This window comes from Scyliorhinus canicula, chromosome 18, assembly GCF_902713615.1.
Source record: "Scyliorhinus canicula chromosome 18, sScyCan1.1, whole genome shotgun sequence".
NCBI classification, from domain to species: Eukaryota; Metazoa; Chordata; class Chondrichthyes; order Carcharhiniformes; family Scyliorhinidae; genus Scyliorhinus; species Scyliorhinus canicula.
Window position 1 is genome coordinate 97,491,719 of NC_052163.1, and position 24,140 is coordinate 97,515,858.

The 24,140-nt window shown below is 50.6% G+C and overlaps 1 protein-coding gene across 1 annotated transcript in view; it reads right to left on the reverse strand.

The window, feature by feature from the left end:
• Window positions 1–24,140, reverse strand: part of LOC119953484 (cation channel sperm-associated protein subunit delta-like) — a 760,311-nt gene that overhangs the window by 390,562 nt on the left and 345,609 nt on the right. Inside the window, exon 11 of the mRNA XM_038777815.1 lies at window positions 2,845–2,927. Coding sequence (XP_038633743.1) covers window positions 2,845–2,927 — 83 coding nt within the window. The remainder of the gene's footprint in view (window positions 1–2,844; window positions 2,928–24,140) is intronic.

Genomic DNA, 24,140 nt, shown 5'->3' on the forward strand with positions numbered 1-24,140 from the left:
CGAGAGGAATCTTTTCCCTCCCCCCACCAACTCAGCCAACATCTTGGCAAAGTACTCAGTCGGCTCAGGCCCCCCCAGCCCCTCGGGCAGGCCCACGATCCTCAAATTTTACAGCCCTTTGTTGGCCTCGACCACCCTGTGCAGCTCCTCCCCCATTGAGGTGAGCTGATCGCTGTGCTGCGACATGGCCTTCTCCACTCCCTTAATTTTCTCACCCTGGTCCCACACCTCGGCTAATGCCTTCAACCAGCAACCTTCGTCATGGCAACTGTCTCCTTCACCAATACCTGCAACGCCACCGTCATCTCCTTCCTCCATGTGCTTTGCGAACTGCTTCTCCAATTCCAAAGCCATCACCTCGGTCATCGTTTCTGCCGTAAGCAGTGCGGCCCCACCCAGCGGCCCAGCCGTCGCCTTCTCACCCGCTCCCGGGCTGGCCCTTTTAGTCGACAGCGAAACTTCACGCCCTCCCTTCTTCACAGCAGCTTTCTTCTGATTTTTTGACATTTTCCAGCTTCCTATGCATTCCTACACTCGATCATCAAAAAATTGCCCGAGACCAGGCATTAAACTCCAGAAAATCAAGCCTCGAGCATGAGCCACCCAACGTGTGACTTCCCCTACATACCGCCACCGGAAGTCTGATTTTTCCAAGTTTATGACTTTTTACTACTGAAAATTAGAACAATTTCAGCTGAACATGCACATCCTTACATTTACACAAAAACTTTGGTTTAAATATATTCCCATTTCTTTAGAAATTTAAACTAATATAGAAAAAAGTACAATCTTGTTTTTACTTTACAAACTGCGACTTTAGACGAGATGAAGTAACTTGCAAACACATACAATATTTCTTACTAGTTCAACTGCATTGCACTATCCAAATGTCCAAGAAATCTCCTGCTCCATTCTCATCAAAAACACTTACTTCCTGGTTTCCAGAGATGGGGCACAAAGTGATGACTGTAGGTTTCTTCCAGTGTTGGCATGTGTCAGCTGTGTTGACTGGCTCTGTTTGATCAGTTTCCTTGCCAAACCTGACCTGGCTTCCTTCTCACAGTCCAGTAGAAGCATCCACCCAGTTACAGATTGTTGACCACTTCCTGATCAGTACTTTACGTCGTGGGAGTGCAAGCGGACGTTGTGCCAGCTGTTGATCAGCTTGACCACGGAGCCGCAGGTCGCATACTGCTGATCGGTGGCCGGGGGGACGGGCCGAGCAGCTGACAGAAGGCGAGCACCAGAGCAAAGCTCCAAGCTGGGGCCACCACTGTTGGCATTGTGCGCCCACTTGGACGTCCATCAGTCTAAGTCCCCATCCTCCCACGTGTGCGTGGTGTCCCATGCACAGACCAGCATCACTCCAACCCGCCCTCTCAAACACCGCATCCAATTGGGGACTGCCCACGGCTGGCAATCTTAAAAAATGGTCTCAGCTGGGGACATCTTCACGCAATCGGGAACGCCACAACCAATCGCTCTGCGACCCTCCTGACTCCTGCCCATGACCCACCCGCGGGTCGTGTCCCTGAGTTTGAAAAATCCTGATTTAGAATGGCCAATCCACTTAACCTGCACATCTTTGGATTGTGCAAGGAAACCGGAGCACCTGGAACAAAATCATGCAGAGACACAGTGTGGTAGTCACCACTGATGTATATACTGTATATATATATATATATGTGTTTTACGGTAAGGCCCCTGTCCTACAGGTACGGAGGTAGATCCCTGCCTACTGGCTCCGCCCAGTAGGGGGAGTATAAATATGTGTGCTCCCCGTACAGCAGCCATTTTGTCAGCTGCTGTAGGAGGCCACACAGCTCAGTGTAATAAAGCCTCGATTACATTCTACTCTTGTCTCCTCGTAATTGATAGTGCATCACACGGGGAGAACATGCAAACTCCACACAGACAGTCACGCAAGATGGGAATTCAATCCAGGTCCCTGATGCTGAGAGACAACATGTGCTAACCTCTGTGCCACAATGTCTTTCCATATTCCAGATTTATTAATTGAATTTAAATTCCACCAGCAGCCAAGGTGGGGTTTATTTTATTTTATTCATTCATGGGATGTGGAAGTCGTTGGCTGGGCCGACATTTATTGCCCAACCTTGAGGACATTTAAAAGTCAACCACATTGCTGTGGATCTGGAGTCACTTGTGGGCCAGGCAAGGTAAGGATGATAGATTTTCTTCCCTGAAGGACATTCGTGAACCAGGGGCGGGATTCTGTGATCCTGAGGCAAAGTGTTGACGCCGTCAGAAACGCCGTCGCCGTTTACGACAAGCACCAATGGATGGTTTTGTGGTCATATTTAGATTTTTTATTCCAGATCTTTCTTTTAAATTGAATTCAAATTTCACCATCTGCCATGGCAGGCTTCATACTTGGGTCCCCAGAGCATGACTCTGAGTCTCTGGATTACTAATCCACTGGATTACTAGTCTAGCAACAACAACACTGAGCCACTGTGGTTTTAACCCATATCTGCAGAGTATGAGCCTTGGTCTCTGGATTATTAATCCAGTGACATTACCACTACCGCCATTAATTTTCAGAGCTCATCAGTGCAGGAAATGAGGTAAGTATGACCTTGTGGGACATTCATCTTTGAGGCCTAAAAAACAACAGATTTCCGTTAGATAGCACTCATCCTCAGTGCTGCAGGTACGGAGAAACACCCTGCCATACATGCCTGAAATAGGACTCTTTTTTGTGTGTTAAATCACGTCCCTAATCACTGAATCCCCAATTTCACAGTTTGCACATGTCCAAATCCAAGTGATTAGAATGATCTTATTTATTGGAAAGTCAAACCCCAATTTTTATATACATACCATTACAATCACTCCATCCATATTGAGTATTCCAAAGAAAATTTCTCCATCAGAAGTCATCACAGCAATTTCATTCATATTGTCTAAAACAAAAATGAATTGCAGTATTATTTTTTCTCTCCTGTTATGGGCATTTAGTTGGATGACTCTTGTGTTTCGGAGAGGTATAACTTTTAGTTCGGAGAATTTAATTTTTAACTGGTAAAATAAATGTCAAAAAACAACGTTCAAGAAACTGGTAACCGCACCCCTCCACTCTCCCCTGCCCCCCCGCCCCCCCCCCCCCCCCCCCCCCCCATCCCCCACCACCAGGGTGAGGTACCCAATTAGATACAAAATTGGCTTGACGACAGAAGACAAGGGGTAGTTGTAGAGGGTTGTTTTTCAAACTGGAGGCCTATGACCAGCAGTGTGCCTCAAGCACCAGTGCTGGGCCCACTGTTATTTGTTAATTATATTAATGATTTGGATGAGAATTTAGAAGGCATGGTTAGTAGGTTTGCAGATGACACCAAGATTGGTGGCATAGTGGATAGTGAAGAAGGTTTTCTGGGATTACAATGGGACTTTGGTCAATTGGGCTAGTGGGCCGATGAACGGCAGATGGGAATTTAATTTAGATAAAAGTGAGGTGATGCATTTTGGAAGAGCAAATCAGGGCAGGACCTACTCAGTTAATGATAGGGTGTTGGGGAGAGCTGAAGAATAAAGAGATCTAGGAGTACAGGTTCATAGTTCCTTGAAAGTGGAGTCACGGGTGGACAGGGTGGTGAAGAAGGCATTCGGCATGTTTAGTTTCATTGTTCAGAACATTGAATATATGAGTTGGGATATCTTGTTGAAGTCATACAAGGCATTTGTAAGGCCACATTTGGAATACTGTGTAGAGTTCTGGTCACCCTATTACAGAAAGGATATTATTAAACTAGAAAGAGTGCAGAAAGGATTTACTAGGATGCAACCGGAACTTGATGGTTTGAGTTATAAGGACAGGCAGGATAGACTGGGACATTTTTCCCTGGAGCGTAGGAGGCTTAGGGGCGATCTTAAAATAATGAGGGGCAGACCTGATTAATACTACACTCCTGTATGCTTCACCCAATGCCTGTGTCTATATCTTTACATTGTGTGCCTTGTGTTGCCTTATTATGTATGTTCTTTTTATTTTATTTATTTTCATGCACTAAATTATCTGAGCTGCTCGCATAAAAATACTTTTCACTGTACCTCGGTACACGTGACAATAAACAAATCCAAATCCAATTTCTTTTCCCAAAGGTGGGGGAGTCTAAAACTGGATTTAAGGTGAGGGGAGAGAAATACAAAAGGGTTCAGAAGGACAATTTTTTCACAGAGGGTGGTGAGTGTCTGTAACGAGCTGTCAAAAGCAGTAATAGAGGCGGGTACAATGTTATCTTTTAGAAAGCATTTAGACAGTTATATGGGTAAGATGGTATAGGGGGATATATTCCAAATGTAGGCAATTGGGATTAGCTTAGTGGTAGAAAACTAGGCGGCGTGGACAATATGGGCCGAAGGGCCTGTTTCCATGTTGTAAACCTAGATGTCTCTATGACATCAGGAGCCTTGCCAAAGGGCTTATTTTAAATTTTCCAGCCACAATCCCCGAGCTCATCCAACACCACTCCCAATCCCCAGCCCTGCTTCTAAGCCATGTCCATGGGGTTTGGGGAAATTCTATCCACTACCCATCATCTAAAACTGAGTAAATTAATTGAGCAGAGCAGAAAATCTGGTGATCTCTGCATAATATTAGCCAGTCTTTTGAATGTTAGTATCTAGTTTTCAAAACATATCAATTCAACATGGATATATTTAGAGCGCAATTTAACCACCACATTGCACCTACCATGGATCTGGATGCACCAGTTAAGTAATGGGAAAAGCCAAAATCGAGATTCCAGCCGGGCGAGAATCAGTTTTCTAACTAACCAGCTCTCTCCAGATGGCGAGTTCCGGATCATGCCCAAATACGGTGAGCATATCATTAACCCTCATTTGTATTCATTTCCATCTCATTAGCGAGACTGAAGTTGAATGCAACAGCTTCCGGGAATTAACAGGCTGCCCAACAAGAAATCACGCGGGCGTCCTTTTTAAAAATGTGAAACTGGCTCAATGGCTGCTGAGGAGAACTGAGGAGGTGAGTAGCCATTTCCATTTTCCGGCATTCAGCTCCAGGGCACTGGAGTTGCTACCCAGTGCTCGAGGGGTTTGGGCATGGTCGGGAGCTGAAAAGTTCCAGGTCGGGGGTTGCCCCTGGGCCGGGGGGTGGGGAGAGATTTTCATCTGTGAGGCCTTCAAGCTATCTTTAAATTTTGTGGATACTCATAACAGGGGCAACGACAGCTGCTGCCTGTCTGCCCTACCACATCCAGGACAGGACAGAGCCCTGCTCTTAGTTCCATGCTGAAGGTCATTTTAACTCCCTGTGACTATGAGCAAACTCTAGCTTCATACTGAAGGCTATTGCTATTAAGGAATCAGCCTTGTGAGCTTTGAGAGCACTTCACAGCTGCAGGTTGTGTTTGCTGCTTGCTCCTGCTAGTGGGAGCAAATGCCTGAAGGCTGCTGTTGCTGTTTTCTTCCTTTTCTGTAGCCAGAAAGAAGGACAATTTTTTTCGAAGATACCTGGGTCCTAGAACACTGGGCTCAGGGGGATGTTTGAATCCAGAAGGCAATCCGGTTTGAAGCAAGAAGACACTGTAGGACCTGGTGCGTGACATTGATCCTAATGGGCCACCTGATAACGCCATTGAAGAAATGCTTTTGCAGATTGCTGATGCTTTTGTTGCTGGTGTGGTGAACGCTGCATGTAAGTGGCACATCACCACGGGTTATACAGGCTGGAAGACAAGGATGTTGAACTACAGTGGATGCCATGATTTGATTCCAGTGATATTGAGCTGTGTGGGAGGGCCTGCACAGCTGCGGCTCCTGATCAGAGAATGGCACTGATACGTGGAACAAGTAAGACATTGATGGACATACCATTTCCACAACAAAGTTCTGGGCATGATAACACATTCTCAGGCTTATCCTCCATTTCTGTTGAGGAACCTGTAAGGGGTGATAGCCTGTATTTGCCAGAGAAGGCAGCAGTGTTGATGCAGGATGGAGGCAGCACCCCATGTATAGGGGTCGCCGCACATCTTGAAGGCCCAACTACCCATCAGGCCAAGGAGGAGCGCAGAGGGGAACGCCAGCGATGGCCCAAGGTATACATGTGTCATTGGTGTTTTGAGGAAATGATGGACAACATGTGCCTTGGAAACTCAGATTCAACAAAGAGATAGTGCGGCACCTCGTGGACATGGAACCTGGTGGAGGAGGACGACACCAATGCCCAGTGGTCACAAAGGTCATCACAGACCTGAACGTCTTTCCAACTGGTTCATCCCAGGACTTGAGTAAGGTACTTGTGTGGCATTTCCCAAGCTACAGCCCACAAATGCATCTGTAAGGTCATGGATGCCCTGAAGTTGATACTGAAGTCTGACTCCTGTCTTTCTGCTGACAGTACGCTCACACCTATCTTCTGTACGAGGTCTACACAGGCGGTGTTTGACCACTGTGCCCGGGGGGACTGCGGAATGCAGGCAGGCCCATTGTGAAGATTAACGTGACAGAGTCTTCACATGTATCAGGTGTAACATGTTTCAATTGTGAACATTTGACATTTCCATTTCACCTAGTGACAGACAATGCCGCGCCCGTGCCCAATTAGTGATCCACCCTCTGCTTGATCTTTCATGGCCTGCTACTATATCTAACTATGTCCCCAGGATACACATTGGAGGTGGAGGCAGCTGCTTTACAAGCCCTGTGGCCTTTGATGTCCTATTGGACACCCTCTGGAGGGCCTGTAGCCGGGAGGAGGGGGGAAGGCCGCCTTATCAGTGTCATTGGCATCACCGTGCCATCCTGCTGCCCTTGAGATGCACCAGTGTCAATGATGCGCTAACAATTGCACACAAAGACTCAAATCGGTACAAGAGAGGCTTTATTACCATGAGATGTTATTCCTTCAGCTGCAGCTGTAGAATGGCAGCTCTGGGAAACTTATGAATATTTATACTGCTCCCTGTGGGCGGAGCTAGCCGGCAGGGGCTTACCGGAAAACCTGTAATACAGGTACAGGTACATTGCCTAATACAAGCACACACATATATATACAGTGGTAGATCACCACATTCACTCCCTATGAAAAATTAATCCGGCGGGGATGACGTGAAACTATAATGCATAACCGTGATCTATTTACAGAGGGGGAGGGGAAACAAATCAAGTGTCCATCTTGCAACCCGGTGCCCGTCACAGGTTGAGTCGGACCGGTGGTCGGACGTTCCATTGAGAGCGACGCAGCAGTTGTGGCGACGTCTGCACAGGCGGTGTCAGCGTCGACGGCGTCGGTGCTGGCGGTGTTGGTGCTGGCAGTGTTGGTGCTGGCCAGTGGCTGGATGACTCCGGGAGCGAGCCGAAATCTTCCATGTCCTCTAGTATGGGCAAGGGAACGAGGGATGGACCTGGTTGGGCTGATGTTGGGGGCGCCGGGGAAAAGGAGGGTGGCACGTGGGTAGGGAGGTGTGTGGGCATGGGATCGGCACCCGAGGGAGCCAGGTCCCTGAGCGAGACTGTATCCTGGCAGCCGTCGAGCAACTCCAAGTAGGCATACTGGGGGTTCGCATGGAGCAGGCGTACTTTGTCCACCAGAGGGTCTGCCTTGTGGAGCCTAACATGCCTACGAAGTAGGACCAGCCCTGGAGCTACGAGCCAAGTCGGGAGCGACACCCCGGATGTAGACTTCCTCAGGAAGGCAAAAACACGTTCATGGGGTGTGTTGTTAGTTGCGGTGCACAGCAGTGACCGAATGGAATGGAGCGCGTCAGGGAGGACCTGCTGCCAGCGAGCGGCTGGGAGGTTTCTGGACCGTAGGGCCAGCTGGACGGCCCTCCATACCGTCCCGTTCTCCCTCTCTACCTGCCCATTTTCCCCGGGGTTGTAGCTGGTCGTCCTGCTGGAGGCGATACCCCTGCTGAGCAGGAACTGATGCAGCTCATCGCTCAAGAATGAGGATCCCCTGTCACTGTGGATATAGTCGGGGAAACCGAACAGAGCGAATATGGAATCGAGGGCCTTGATGACGGTGGCAGACGTCATATCCGGGCATAGGATGGTGAAGGGGAACCTAGAGAATTAATCGACCACACTAAGGATGTAGGTGCTGCGGTCGGTGGAGGGGAGGGGCCTTTGAAATCCACGCTGAGGCGTTTAAAGGGACGGCACGCTTTTACCAGGCGTGCGCGGTCTGGCCGGTAGAAGTGTGGCATGCGCTCCACACAGACCTGGCAGTCTCTGGTGACTGTCCGTACTTCCTCAATGGAGTAGGGCAGATTGCGGGCTTTGACCAGATGGTACAACCGAGTGACCCCCGGACGGCAAAGGTTCTTGTGCAAGGCACGAAGCTGGTTCACTTGTGCGCTGGCACATGTACTTCGGGAGAGGGCGTCTGGGGGCTCGTTGAGCTTGCCGGGGCGATACAAGATCTCGTAATTAAAGGTGGAGAGCTCGATTCTCCACCGCAAGATTTTGTCGTTTTTGATCTTACCCCGCTGCGTGTTATTAAACATGAAGGCTACCGACCATTGGTCAGTGAGGAGAGTGAATCTCATGCCGGCCAGGTAATGCCTCCAGTGCCGCACCGCTTCAACGATTGCCTGGGCCTCCTTTTCAACAGAGGAATGTCGAATTTCGGAGGCATGGAGGATGCGGGAAAGAATGCCACGGGTCTGCCTGCCTGGTTTAGAGTGACGGCAAGGGCGACATCTGAAGCGTCGCTCTCTACTTGGAAGGGCAGTGTCTCGTCCACTGCGTGCATCCCGGCCTTGGTTATGTCTGAGCGAATACGGGCGAAGGCCTGTTGTGCCTCGGCCGTGAGGGGAAATTGCTAGGACTGGATCAGTGGGCGGGCCTTGTCCGCGTATTGTGGGACCCACTGGGCGTAGTAAGAAAAGAACCCGAGGCATCGTTTGAGAGCCTTGAGGCAGTGGGGCAGGGGAAGCTCCATGAGGGGGCTGTGCAATCTGATTGACCATATTAGATATGCGAATGAGGGGGTACGCGTCGAGCTGCGTGTACCGGTTGATGGTCTGGCTGTAGTCGACGACCATCCTGTGTTTCTCCCCAGTTTTAACCACCACCACTTGGGCTCTCCAGGGACTGTTGCTGGCCTCGATAATACCCTCCCGAAGCAGCCGCTGGACCTCGGACCTGATGAAGGTCTTGTCCTGGGTGCTGGACCGTCTGCTCCTGGTGGCGACGGGCCTGCAATCTGCAGTCAGATTGGCAAAGAGGGAGGGAAGGTCAACCTTGAGGGTCGTGAGGCCGCAAATGGTGAGTGGGGGTAGGGGTCTGCCGAATTTGAGGGTGAGGCTCTGGAGGTTACATTGGAAGTCCAGGCCCAGTAAAAGTGTCGCACAGAGGTTGGGGAGAACGTACAGGTGAAAACGGTTGAATTCAAGGCCTTGTATGGTGAGTTTGACCAGACAGAAACCCCGGATCGGGACTTACCGAAAGCAGCGCCTTACCGTGTCCGGATGGGTGAAGCTGTCTGTGCTCCCGGAGTCGATGAGGCAGGAGGTCGCGTGGCCGTTGACGAGCACCGTCGTAGAAGCGGTGGCCAGGTTGCGAGGGTTGGTCGAGCGTTATGGAGGCGAGTAGTGGCCGATCGTCCGAAGAGTCCGTAGAGTCCGATGAGTAGCGGCAGTGACCCAGGTCCCGTGGTCCAGTCCCGAGGGGAGGACAAAATGGCGACGTCTGAAGTATCTGCGGGAAGAAAATGGCGGCGCCCATGCAGCGCACATTGCGGGGGCGGGGCAAGATGGCGGCGACCATGGAGCGCACGTTGCGGGGGCAGGACAAGATGGCGGTGGCCACTGATCGCACGTGGAGTCGGAGGATGAATATGGCGGCTCCCATGGTGCGCACATTGCGGGGGCGGCGAAAGATGGCGGCGCCCACTGATCGCATGTGGAGTCGGGGAAGAAAGATGGCGGCGTATGCTGATCGCACGTGGCCCTGGGAGCAGCGGACGGCGGGGCCCATTGCGTGATCGACTGAAGCGAGGGGGAGAGTTCGGGCGTGATAGCGGCAACTGCGCGTGCCTGACAAACCGCTGCAAAGTGGCCTTTCTTGCCACAGGATTTGCAGGTCGCGGTGCAGGCCGGGCAGCACTGGCGGGGGTGCTTCTGCTGGCCGCAGAAGTAGCAGCGGGGACCCCCAGGGTGCGTGGTGCGGCGAGCAGCGCAGGCATACTGCGCGGGAGCAGCCCCAGTCGGGGGGGTCGGTTGCGGAGTCCACGAGGGGTAGGATGGGTGGGCCGTGCAGCGGGCGGGGTAGGATTGCACATTACGGGAAGCGGCCGTAATAGAGAGCACTAAAGTCTCTGTCGCTGCAAGATCGAGCGCGGCCCCTTCCAGCAGTCGTTGCCGGATGGGATCCGATGCAATACCCGTCACAAAGGCATCCCGCATGAGGAGATTCAAATGTTCTGTAGCCGAGATGGCCTGGCACTCGCAATCCCATGCTAGAGGGATAAGGGTCCGCCAAAAGTCCTCAATCGACTCACCCGGTTGCTGAACGCGAGTGGCGAGTACATGTCTCGCAAACAGATTGTTCGTCGACTGGACGTGATTCTCCTTGAGAAGTTCCATGGCTCGGGCATAGTTAGGTGCGTCCTGTATCAGCGGGAACACGCTGGAGCTCAACCTTGAGTATAGGAGTTGAATTTTCTGAGCCTCCGATGGTGTAGAGTCCGCTGAGTGTAGGCCTCGAAAACAGCCAGCCAGTGGTTAAAGTCTTTTCTGGCGTTCGGCGACTGCGGATCCAGCTGCAGGCGATCGGATTTAATTCTGATGTCCATGATGTGGAAAATCGCACGGTAATAAATTGATGCGCTAACAATTGCACACAAAGACTCGAATCGGTACAAGGGAGGCTTTATTACCGTGAGATGTTATTCCTTCGGCTGCAGCTGTAGAATGGCAGCTCAGAGGAACTTATGAATATTTATACCGCTTCCTGTGGGCGGAGCTAGCCGGCAGGGGCTTATCGGAAAACCTGTAATACAGGTACTGTCGTACATCCCCTAATACAAGCACACACATATATATATACAGTGGTAGATCACCACAGTCAAGAGGGGGGATTCGGAAGAACTGGAGACTGCCGTTGTCTCATTGGTGGCAAGCCCTGGGTTGGCCTGCAGTACTTCCTCCTCCCTCATTGTGCCTGTAGGGCCCTGGGGGTCTTCATAGGTTGGAGAGACAGCTGGAGTGAACTCCAGAGGCCTGAGTATTCAGGGTCTGCCAGTCCTGGGGTCTCCCCATTGTCTGCATCATGTGTCAACACTCTCAGTGATGCTCTGATTGGGCTATGTTCTGCATTGCCTTGGCAATGTCCACCTGCATCTGGGACGTGTCATTTAGCAACTGAAACATGATGTCGAGCTCCTCAGCCATGGTCGTCAGAGTGAGCCTTGCCTTGCACACCACCACTCAAGATGTGGATGTCGTGCTACAGGCTTTCCACTGCAGTGTAAATTGTTGGCCTAGCAGTGTTGGCCTTGGTGCCACACATTGTCAGCCTCATCCCTGCAGCCAGAGCCTTTGGGAATCCTCTAATTGGCTATGCATCGCTGGACTGTTGCTGACATCCCCTCCTGAATGTGACGGCTGTGTCTGACCATCTGCGTCAGCGCTGGAAAAACCTTGTCCAGAGGCTCAGCACCTGACTGGGATACAGCGGTGTCCTGGAATCCAGAAGACCTCCGACTGCTGACTCACTTAGATATTCCTGCCTTCACCGCATGTGCATCAGCTACTGTGTGGTGCTCACCAAATTGTGCCCCAGAAGTCTGTCCACTAATATCACCTACCGAGGTCTCTGCTCTGATGGAAGGTGGCGGTGATAGCTGTGATGCCTTGATAGTAGTCTCCTCAGAAATCTCCAAAGCGGTCTCTTGGATGGCAGGGAAGGGGAATGACTCCGGATAGCCCGGTCCCATCGGATGGAAATTCTGCAAGACAATGGACATGTGGTCAGTGAGAGAGACGGATCATTTTGTCTGACATGAACACCTCACTTGAGACAGATCATCTGGGTGAATGGATCCTCACCATTGCGATGCAGGCCTACCTCACTGTAGGAGACTTCTCTCTCGTCAGTCAACTTTGCAATTTCCAGGGTCCATTCCTCATATGGGATGAGGACTCAAATCTCTGGTACTCAACTCCACCCCGACTCCCCCATGAATCTTTGATACTCAACTCCGCCACCCCCCACCCCTCTTGGCTTATGTTCTCTTGCGAGGACAAAGAGAGGGCATTGTGAGCAACATGCTTGATGGGTAAGGGGGGTGTATAACAGGTGGCATGTGTGGGCACCGCACCTGGACATGAAGGGGTTGCTGCTGGATATCATTGGGTTCTGAGGACCAAGCACAAAGATGTGGGGAGGGTGCAAGGTGTCAGTCAGTGATTTGTGGGGGGGTGGCAATGGGAGTTTGAGGAGCAGGTCCTCAGGGAGTGAGTGGTGAGGGAGAATTTAAAAGCATATCCCGATTGTTAAAGGCAACACGCTGGGACACAAGTCTGGCAAATCAGATGGAGAGACAGTCGATAATAGCGAGAAGCTCGTGGGGACTCATTTCTGGCACTAAGTGCCGTTAAATACCGCGACTGTTGAGAAACACCCCACCAAACGTGCCCAAAATCACACGTAGCAATGTTTCAGTTAAATCGCGCCCAATTGGGTGTCAGGTTGAAGCCTTTTAAAATTTCCACTACGTATGTTAATTTTTATATACAAGATTTTCGCACGGAAAACCAAAGGCTCAGGTCTTAATCGGTGTCTCGTGATCAGGGCAGTGCATCTTTAGGAGTGTTTAGACCTTTGATTCCAAACTGCAATATCTGACATTCTAAGATCCAAGAATCAGCTTCCTTTGTCATTTTGATTCGTAATGGAGATGCTCACCATGGTAGATTATACATATTTTGAGTGAAGCAAGGGCTATTTTGTGTTTTTTTGAAGGTCACATGTCAAATGGTAAGACTATCTTCCAGAAAAAAAGAAGAAAGAGTTTGCACCTATACAGTACTTCCTCATCATCAGAACACCCCCAAAGTTGTTGTGTAGTGCTTTTTGAAATGTAGCTAATTTTGTAATGTAAGCAAATGCAGTAGCCAATTTGTGTATAGCAAGGTCCGACAGACGGTAATGATAGACGTGCTGAACTTTTAAAAGAATTGTTAAAACCACAAGAGCACTGCTTTGAGTTCTGGCTGTCACACTTTAGGAAACAATATGAGAGTCCTTAAGAGGGTGCAAGAGATTTATCATAATGGTTCCAGGGATGGGAGATTTTAATTATAAGGTTTGGTTTGAGAAACTGGGGATATTCTCCTTGGAGCAAAGGAAATTGAGCTGAGATTTAATAGCTATGTACAAGGTATAACATGGTTAGATATGTAGACGAGGAAAAATTGTTTCATTAGCTGAGAGTACAAGGATAGGGAACGCAGATGTAGGGAATGATTTAATGGCCTCATGCTGCCCCATGCTCTGAAGGGGTTGGGGGGGGGAAACTGGGGGAGGCGTCCAGCCTCGGTTGGGGTGGGCCACCATAAGTGGGTGAGGTTATCGGAGCGGGGGGGAGGGTTCTCTGCTGGGGTGGGGCCTTTGTTGGGGGAGGGATAACCACACGGGGTATCGTCGTGCCAACTCCTGGATCATGTGTACCCATTCCGGAGAGCAATCCTAGCCCCTGCCTGTCTGCCTTACCAACCACCCATAACTCCCACTGACTGCAGAGGCATCCGGCCATGTGGCTGAAGGCTATTGCTAAAAGGGAACTGGCAAATCGTAGTTCAGTGACTTCACACATCCCAGCTGGATTCCCATGGGAAATCGTGCCATGTAGCATGTGGGGGTTGTTGCCTAGCATCTCAATCAGACCATGATGCAGGAGGCAACACCACAGATGCAGCAGCCAACATACGAACACCCAATGGATGGGCCCCAGACTGGGGACACGTCCATAGCTGGAGGATGGGTGAGTGCAAAGGGGAGGGGACCTGACCTGGTCCAGGTAACATTATGTGCGAGTGTCTGAAGTGCAGGGTGTGGGGCCAGTGAGCAGGAACTCTGCTGCGGGTGAGAGTGCATGGTCTGGGCGTGCCCAGGTGTGGGGGGCAAATGGGGGTGACCGGAGGGTCCCGGGGTTGAAGTCACCACTGGTCGTCAGTCTCACACACTCTCCCAATTCCTTACAGATATCGAAAGGTATGAACGATATTCTGTACTCCGCAGAAATTGCCCTCGTGGTGCTGCTGGGAGGCCAGGCAGCCAGACGCCGGAGAAGGAGCATCATTGGAGACTCTAGGCGGCATCCCATGTGTTGGGACCAGCCCCACACGCTAAGGTCCCAGCCACATCAGGCCAGGGTTGTGATGTTCTCTGTTGTGTCTATCAGGATGTCATAGAATTTACAGTGCAGAAGGAGGTCATTCGGCCCATCAAGTCTGCACCAGCCCTTGGAAAGAGCACCCCACTTACCCCCACAGCTCCACCCTATCCCCATAACCCAAAAACCCCACCTAACCTGTTTGGACACCAAGGGCAATTTAGCATAGCCAATCCACTTAACCTACACATCTTTGGACTGTGGGAGGAAACCGTAGCACCCGGAGGAAACCCTCGCAGTCATGTGGAGAACATGCAGTCTCCGCACAGGCAGTGACCCAAGCTGGGATTCGAACCTGGGACCCTGGAGCTGTGATGCAACTGTGCTAACTACTGTGCTACCGTCTTGAGAACATAGTGTTAAACAAAGAGCATCAAGCTGAGTTGTTAAACAAAGCTGATTTATTTATTACTAAATTAAGATTCTAACCAGTCAACAAGGAATAAGTTATTAAATAAAACTATGATATCTCTAACTACAGAACTCTGCACTGTGCAACTAATCTATCTCACACCTTCTCCCAGAATCCCAGGAGTCACGTGATATTTACATGATTGCTCCTTATCTCCACCTGGTGTGAGAAGTATTAACATTATATTGTTAACCCTTTGTATTCCTTACAATAATCATATTGTTACATCCCTCTTTCTTTGAAGATGTTTGTACATCATCACAGACATTTATACATGGTAATCAATGTATGCTCTGTACATGTAAATACATATTGTTACATGTTAACAATGAGTTATTAACTTTTTACAGTTCATAGATTGAGTCTGTCAGGCATTCTTCCGGTTCGAGTCAACCTTCTCAACCTCGATAGCTCTGAATCAGATGTTGCTGACTTTTCCTTCGTAACTACATCTCATTTTTGGGTTCTTGAAGCTGTAGTTTTGAGTTGTTCTATGTTGAACTCAATATTCGGAAATATTGGCTGAATTGACTTCACTTTCAGAAGTGCCTCCTGTTTCTTCTGAGAATAGAACCTTCATTAGTCATCACAACATATGAGTGTGGACCTGCCTGGCATATCACATGTGCCATACAGGACGATCCTCCAGTGGGCATTTGTACTCTGATGTGATCACCTGGTTCTAGTTTTGCTAGTTCTTTAGCTGTCCTGTCATAATATTATTGTTGCATTTGCTTGATCTGCTTCATTTTGTTTAGAACATGTTCAGTGTCAGGATCTGTTAGTTCTAAGTATGGTAATGTTGTACATAGCTGTCGATTCATCAGCAAGTGAGCTGGCGATAAGCCTGTAGCTGGCGGTGTCACTCTGTAACTTAATAGGGCTAGAAATGGATCACTGCCTGAATCCATTGATTTCTTCAGGAGTTTCTTCACAATGTGAATACCTTTCTCTGCTTTTCCATTGGATTGTGGATAGAATGGGTTGGACATTGTGTGTTCAAAATTATACTGCTTTGAAAATTCCATCCACTTGCAGCTGTCGGAGCATGGTCCATTGTCAGTCATGACTGTGAGAGAAATACCATTTCGAGCAAACACTTCTCCGGGGGCTTTGTAGCCATCTGGGATGGCCACGTCCCAATTACAAAATGGACACTCTGCAAAAATGCAGGGAAAATGGACAATACTGAGAAAGCTAGCAGGTGCAAGGTTTGTCTGTTGATTGTAGCCGTAGCCCCCAGACAAGACCGATACTGCAAAGCCATTACCATACTAATGAGCCATCTCCGGAGACAAAAAGGGTAACATTTAAGCAAACAATACCAAGGCAAACACCCCGGTGCCAGAGGAGACTAGAACGGCCACCTAGGACACGCCCAGCAATCAGGGCACCCACCCTTTATTGGAGGAAACCGATAGGGACAATCAAGAAATGGTCCAATTAATTGGGGCCAAGTTCAAGGTCCGCCCAAAAGCGCGCAAAGCCCCCTTCAGGTATAAGAAGAAGCCCCCGAGAGAGAATTGCTCTCTTGGCCTTGGCTCTCAACGAGGAGAGACCTGCCTAGCAGCTGCACCAGAACAAGTAAATCCAAAGTCAACGCATGCTACGAGACAGACGCTCTTATCTGCTATTCCGTACCAGCTCAACCCCAGCAGCCTCAGAACTGGACATCGGCCATTGTTCCTCTGACTGAGTGGGCGCCCGAAGTTCAGTATAGGCTTTAGTAGTAGTGATAGTCTAGTTGGTAGAGTTTTGTGCTTGAGTATATTTGACTGCGTGTGTAAATAAATGAGCATTGATTTCGAATTTACTAACTGGTGTATCGAGTCTTTGATCAGTATTCGGTTTTGAACCTTGTGGTGGTATCGAAAGATACCTAGCGACTCTTGAGCAAACGTAATTAGAATTACGATACACCAGATACCGCCATAAATAGAGCCAGTTAAAGAGAGAACACAATTAGCAACAGCTTTGATTACTGCTGACTCATTAGAGTTAGGTAAACGTATCAGCTCTGGGTAATACAAATAGAAATCAATGATTAAGAAGTAATATTTACCATGAAAGTAGAACATTCAATGCCAACGTTAGACCATGGAGTCTTTACAAGATCATGCAGTGCCAACTTCTCTTCTTGTTGTTGTGATTGGTTGCGTTGACACGTGTTACATTCTAACACTAGGATAATGATATCTGCATTAATGCCTGGCCAGTAGACTGAGTGTTGAGCTCTCCTTTTGCACTTTTGGATTCCTAAGTGACCCTCGTGAACCTTGTTTAGGATAATCTGTCTTAGTGTAGTTGGAATAACAATACGATCTTGCCTAAGCAGGAATCCATTGATTACGCTTAGATCAGCTCGAATGTTCCTGTAATTAGAACAATTTCCTTTAGACCAACCATCTCTCAGATACCAGACTACACTTTGCAATGTTTTAACTTTTTTGTCTTTTATCAATTTGAGTTTTTAATCTGAGACAGGTAGATTCTCTTCCAAGACGTTAGCTTGAGCTTCTACTACCTGAACTATATTATTCATCTGCGTATCGTCTTCCGTAGCATGGGATATTGCATCTGCTACTACAAGATCCTTACCGGGTGTGTATACAAGCTGGAAATCATAACAACGAGGGTTCATTACGATCCTTTGTAATCTCGGTGACATATCATTTAAATTTGTTTTTATGATATATACTAGTGGATGATGAACCATCTCTTCAGTCAATGTTGGTAAACTGTATTCATAGTCATGGAACTTCTCAATGCATGTCAGAAGACCTAGACATTCCTTTTCTACCTGTGCGTATCGCTGTTCAGTTGGAGTCATCACTCTTGACGGGTAAGCTATGGGTCGCCAATGCTCATCAGAAATTCTCTGAAGTAGCCCAGCTCCTGTGCCATTCTTACTTGCATCGGTAGAGATCTTTGTATCCTTCACTGGATCGAAGAATGATAGTAATGGTGCAGTTGTAAGTGCCGTTTTCAAATCAGACGACATATGTGCATGTTCTTCTGTTCCCGAGAACAGAACCTTCTTCTTGATCAGCTGTCCCAACGCTGTTGTTCAAGAAGATAAATTTGGAATAAACTTTCCAAGGAAATTGAAATAGATAACAATCTGAGAACTGCTTTCTTCTCCGAGGGCGACATCTTATTAATTGCTGCAATTTTCTCGTTGCAGGTTAAACACCTGGGGCAAAATTCTCCCCTACCCGGCGGGGCGGGGGGTCCCGGCGTAGCGGAGTGGCGCCAACCACTCCGGCGTCGGGCCTCCCCAAAGGTGCGGAATCCTCAGCACCTTTAGGGGCTAGGCCCGCGCTGGAGTGGCTCCCGCTCCGCAGACTGGCGCCAAAACTGGCGCCAATGGCCTTTGGCACTACGCCGATCGGCATCGGGGCTGGCCGAAAGGCCTTCGCCGGTCGGCGTGAGTCCACGCATGCGCCGGAGTGTCAGCGGCCGCTGACGTCACCACCGGCGCATGCGCGTTGGAGGGGGTTTCTTCTGCCTCCGCCATGGTGGAGGCCGTGGCAGCGGCAGAAGAAAAAGAGTGCCCCCACGGCACAGGCCCGCCCGCCAATCGGTGGGCCCCGATCAGGGGGCCAGGCCACCGTGGGGGCACCCCCGGGGTCCGATGGCCCTGCGCCCCCCCCCCCAGGAACCCGGGGGCCCGCTCGCGCTGCCAATCCCGCCGGCACAGAGGTGGTTTCAACCATGTCCGTGGGGGAGGCCTGACAGCGGCGGGACTTCGGCCCATCGCGGGCAGGAGAATTCCGCCCCTGGACCGGATATTTGGTCACCCAAGAATGTAAGCTTGGATATCCCAAATTAGCATTTGACCCATTTGAACTTCAAACCAAATTTGTTTCATTGTACTCATTGTAGTACCTGCAGAAGTCTTGCATTGTGTACTTTGCGAGTTGATGACCACATGATTATATCATCCAAGTAAACTCGCACACCTTCAATTCCTTTCATCATCTGCTCCATTGCACGATGGAATATCTCAGAGGCGGGTATAATGTCAAAGGGCATTCTATTGAAGCAATATCGACCATAGGGAGTATTGAATGTGCGTAACTTCCTACTGGATTCGTCCAGTTTCAGCTGTCAGAAACCTTTTGAGGCATCTAATTTGGAAAAAATATTGACATATGCCATCCCACTAGTAATTTCTTCATGCTTTGGGATGGGATAATGTTCCCTTTTAATTTTCTTTTTTAAACCGTTTTTAACCGTTTATTGACTGTGGATATTGGCTTCAAGTTTTCTTTTGTTGAAATATCATTTGAAGTAGAGTCAATCTTTTCTACTATTCCTACAAAGAATGTATTGCATTCTTATTTGCATGAACACTTTTACAGTTTTCTTTTCATTAACTGAACTTCTTCTTGTAAACTGAGGCAATTTCGTTACAGCGCGACACTGCGTGGCAAAATGATGCCGCCTGCGACACTTCGCGCACACTTTCCCGAAGGCTGGGTATTTTTTACTGGGTGGGCATAGCCACAACGTATGCACGCCACAATGCTGGTTGCATCATGCGCAAAATGCGTACCATCTGTAGCGAGTACGCCACAGCCTGAATGGTGTCAGCCACGTTGTTTGTTTTTGTGTCACTTTCGCAAATCAACATTTCGGAGTACTGATTCTTTGCAAATTTACTCACACAACACATACTGATAGCTTCTTCCCACATTAAGCTCTGTTGCCTGAGCAATCTGCCACGCAGCTTCTCATTTTTTTGTACCGAAAACAATCTGATCACGCAGAAGGGAGTCTGTTAATATCAAAAAATTATAGTCTGTGCTTTGAGCCTGAAATCGGTTACAAAACAGTCAATCGATTCACCTGCCTTTTGGATTCGTTTTTGGAAGACATAACGCTCAAACGTTTGATTAATCTGCTATTCACAGTGTCTGTCGAACTTTTCTAAGATAATTTTAGATTTCTTTTTATCACCATCATTCTCAAGGTGGAATGAGTTACACAATTCTATTGCTTGCGGACCAGCCATGGTTAAGAACAGCATAATCACTTCCGGTGGCGGCTATGGCCGAGTGAGCCGCACATTCGGCAGGCTCTCACTCCGGCGAGATTCCCCGCGATAGCGGGACCACGGACCTGAAGGAAGGCGGCAGCGAAAGTGCTGAGGAGCGGGCTGCGGCACATGGAACAGCGGGAGTCCAGGAGGCAGAAGAAAAGAGAGAAAAAGGGACAGAGACAAGGACCTGAAGAAACTTACCTGGAACCTAAGATGGCGGACACACGGACCCTGGACTCAGCAATCCAGCAGGCGCTGGATAACATGCTCCAGGTAATGAAGTCCTTTTTTGAAGCGCTGAAGCGGGACAGCTTGGACCCAATCCAGGGAGTGGTGGGTCAGCTGAACCAGAGGCTGGATGCGCAAGATGTTAAAGTTAAGGAGCTGGGAGAGGCGGTGGAGGAGCAGGCGGATGCGCAGATGGTTACGGCACTAGAAGTTGACAGGCTGAAGGAGCGGCAGAGAAGACTGCGAGACAGAGTGGTGGAGCTGGAGAATAGAGCCCTCAGGAACAACCTGAGGATGGTCGGCCTCCCGGAGGGAGCTGAGGGAGCTGATGCCGCAGCGTTTGTAGCAGACGTAATGATGCAGCTGATGGGGGCCGAAGCCTTTCCGCGACCGCCGGAGCTGGAGGGGGCATACAGAGTGCAGGCGAGGCAGGGGCGGCCGGGCAGACCCCCCCCCACCCGATGGTGATTAGTGTTCTACAGGTTCGTGGACAAGGAGCGGGTGCTGCAGTTGGCAAAGAGCGCCAGGAGCAGCGCGTGGAACAGCAGTGTCCTCCGCATTTACCAGGACCTAAGCCAGGAGGTGGCTCGGCGGCGAGCAGCCTTTAAGAATGTCAAGGAGGTGCTGTTCAAGAAGCACGTGGCGTTTGGTCTGCTGTTCCCGGCTCGTTTATGGGTCACGCAGCAGGGTCAGCACCACTACTTCTCTGAGCCTGAAGAAGCGATGGACTTTGCGAGGGATCAGGGGCTGGTCCCAAAAAGAGGCCCCACGGACGCAAATTAGGGCCCGAGGACTACTGTAGGAAGGTACGTCGAATGGGCCTGGACTGCTGGTCAACGGTTTGCTGGGTCAAAGGTGCCAAGCGGAACATTTGGGACTCTTTCCTTTGTTCATGGACATTGGTTTGGGGTTTTTTTTTTGTTTGTTTTTTCTCTTATGTTTTTGTTTTTTCCTCTTTTTTCTGTTTTTTCCTTTTTGGGCGGATTTGTACTTTTTGTGCAGCTCGCGGAGGACACTGGAGCCGGCACAGTAACGAAGGGGGGCCGGTCAGCAAGGGGGGCCAAGGACGTGGGTTGGGGGGGTTTTTTTTGTTTTGTTGATGTCCATGCCTTCCTGTGCCAGTGAGTTTGCTCCAGTGGGTTGGAGACGGGGATGGGGCGCCGGGGAGTGGGGAGGAGGACGGGAAAACAATGGGAATGAGACAGGAAGGCGCCGGAGTGTTGAGTCACCGGGCTAGCAGATTGGCTAGTCAAGGGAGTCGGGGGGGGGGGGGGGGATCACAGCCAGTGGATGGCAGGGGGGGGGGTATCGGGGGATGTTGTTGGGGGGGTTGTTCTGCTGATGTTGGAGGGACGTGAAATAGGTACTGGAAAGGAGGTCGAGGGTGGAGGCAGCCAACGGGCGGGCCAGGAATGGCGCGACGCACGGGCCGGGGGCCGGCCCGAGAAAGGCTATGGCTGACCAGCGTGGGGCGGGGGGGGGGGGGGGGGGGGGGGGGGGGGGGCTGGGTTGTGCCCCCCCGACCAGGCTGATCACCTGGAATGTCAGGGGACTGAATGGGCCGGTTAAGAGGGCGCGGGTGTTCGCGCACTTGCGGGCTCTGAGGGCGGACGTAATTATGTTGCAGGAGACACATCTGAAAGTGTCTGACCAGACAAGGCTAAGGAAGGGCTGGATTAGCCAGGTCTACCACTCGGACTTGGACTTGAAGTCCAGGGGGGTGGCAATCATGATCAACAAGTGGGTGCAATTTGAGGCGGAGGGCATAGCCGCAGACAGGGGGGGCAGATACCTGATGGTACGGGGGGCAGACGGAGGGGAGAAGAGTGGTGCTGGTGGACTCTCGCAGGCTATAATGGGGGGGGACTTTAACATGGTCCTTGACCCGGCTTTGGATCGGTCGTGCCCTCAGAACGGGTAGACACCCAGCAATGGCAAGGGAGCTGAAAGGGTTTATGGAGCAAATGGGGGCAGTGGACCCCTGGAGAGTCAGACAGCCGACAGGAAGGGGCTACTCGTTTACTCGTACGTCCAGAAGAAGTATATTCTAGGAGAGATTTCTTCGTACTAAGCAGGGATTGTATAGGGGAGGTAAAGAACACGGAATATTCGGCAATTACTATCTCAGACCATGCCCCGCACTGGATAGACCTGCAGATCGGGGGGGGGGGGGGGGGGGGGGGGGGGGGGGGGGGAGCTACCAACGCCCGCAATGGAGGCTAGACATCGGACTACTGTCGGAGGAGGGGATCTAGTGAGAGGCTTCGGAGGTGTATGCGAAATTACCTGCAGGTGAATGACACGGGAAAGGTCTCAGCGGCGACCCTGTGGGAGGCGCTAAAGGCAGTAGTGCGGGGGGAGCTGATTTCAATTGGGGCCCACAGAGCCAAGGCAGACAGGGCAGAGATGGATAGATTGGTCAGGGAAATGGGTCAGATAGATGAAGAGCACGTGGAGTCCCCGGGGGAGGTTTTACTCAGGGAGAGGCAGAGACAGAGACTACAGGCAGAACTGGGGGCACTATCCACGAGTAGGGCCGTGGAACAGCTTAGGAAGGCGAGGGGCGTGGTGTACGAGCATGGGGAAAAGGCTAGCAGACTGTTAGCGCAGCAACTTAGGAAGAGGGAGGCGGCCAAGGAAATAAGTAGAGTGATGGATGGGGAGGGGCTCAAAGTGGAGGACCCGGCAGGATTGAATAAGGTATTCCGGGACTTCTTGAAGCGGGGTAAAGACCCAGAGGCGTGCGGGTCCTACAGGCCAATCTCCCTGATTAATGTTGACGCCAAGCTCCTGGCAAAGGTACTGGCGGTTAGAATGGAGGACTGCGTACCGGAGGTGATTGGGGAGGACCAAACTGGGTTCGTGAAAGGTAGGCAGCTGGCAGCCAACCTGAGAAGATTACTTAATGTGATAATGATGCCCCCGGCGGGCAGGGAGGTCGAGGTAGTGGTGGCGATGGACGCCGAGAAGGCCTTTGACCGGGTGGAGTGGGACTATCTATGGGAGGTGCTCGGACGGTTTGGGTTCAGGGAGGGACTGGTGGATTGGATCAAATTATTATATCAGGCCCCGAAGGCCAGTGTCAGGACTAACAGAGAAGTGCCGGAGTACTTTAGGCTGTACCGAGGGACCAGACAGGGCTGCCCGCTCTCCCTGCTGCTGTTTGTGCTGGCCATAGAACCGCTGGCGATTGTGCTGAGAGCCGCAGAGGGATGGAAGGGGATGGTGAGGGGCGGGGTAGAACATAGGGTCTCTCTTTACACAGATGACCTGCTCCTGTACGTGTCGGACCCAGTGGCTGGGATGGGAAGTATACTGGGAATGTTGAGGAGGTTCGGCCAGATTTCAGGATACAAATTAAATACGGCCAAGAGTGAAATGTTTGTGGTACAGGCAAGGGGCCAGGAGAACAGATTGAGAGGGCTACCGTTTAGGCTGGTTGAGGAAAATTTCCGGTATTTGGGAATCCAGGTGGCACGAGACTGGGGCAGGCTGCACAAGTTAAATTTGGCCAGGGTGGTGGAGCAAATGAAGGGAGAGTTTCGGAGATGGGATGCACTCCCGCTGTCGCTGGCAGGGAGGGTGCAGACTGTAAAGATGACAATCCTCCCTAGATTACTGTTTGTTTTTCAGTGCCTCCCGATCTTTGTCCCACAGTCCTTCTTCAAAAGAGTTAACAGGATGATCATGAGCTTTGTCTGGGCGGGAAAATCCCCACGGGTGACGAAGGCGATGCTGGAGAGGAACCGCAGCGAGGGAGGGCTGGCTTTGCCGAGTCTGATTAATTATTACTGGGTGGCCAACATCGCTATGATAAGGAAGTGGATAGTGGGTACGGGGTCTATCTGGGAGCGGGTGGAGGCGGCTTCGTGCAGGGGCTCCAGCTTGGCAGCCCTGGTCACGGCTCCTCTACCGCTGCCGCCGGCCAGGTACTCCACCAGCCCGGTAGTGGTGGCGACCCTGCGGATATGGGGCCAGTGGAGGAGGCATGTAGGGGAGACGGGGGGGTCGGTTTGGGCGCCAATCTGCGACAACCATCGGTTTGCCCCCGGGAGTATGGATGGGGG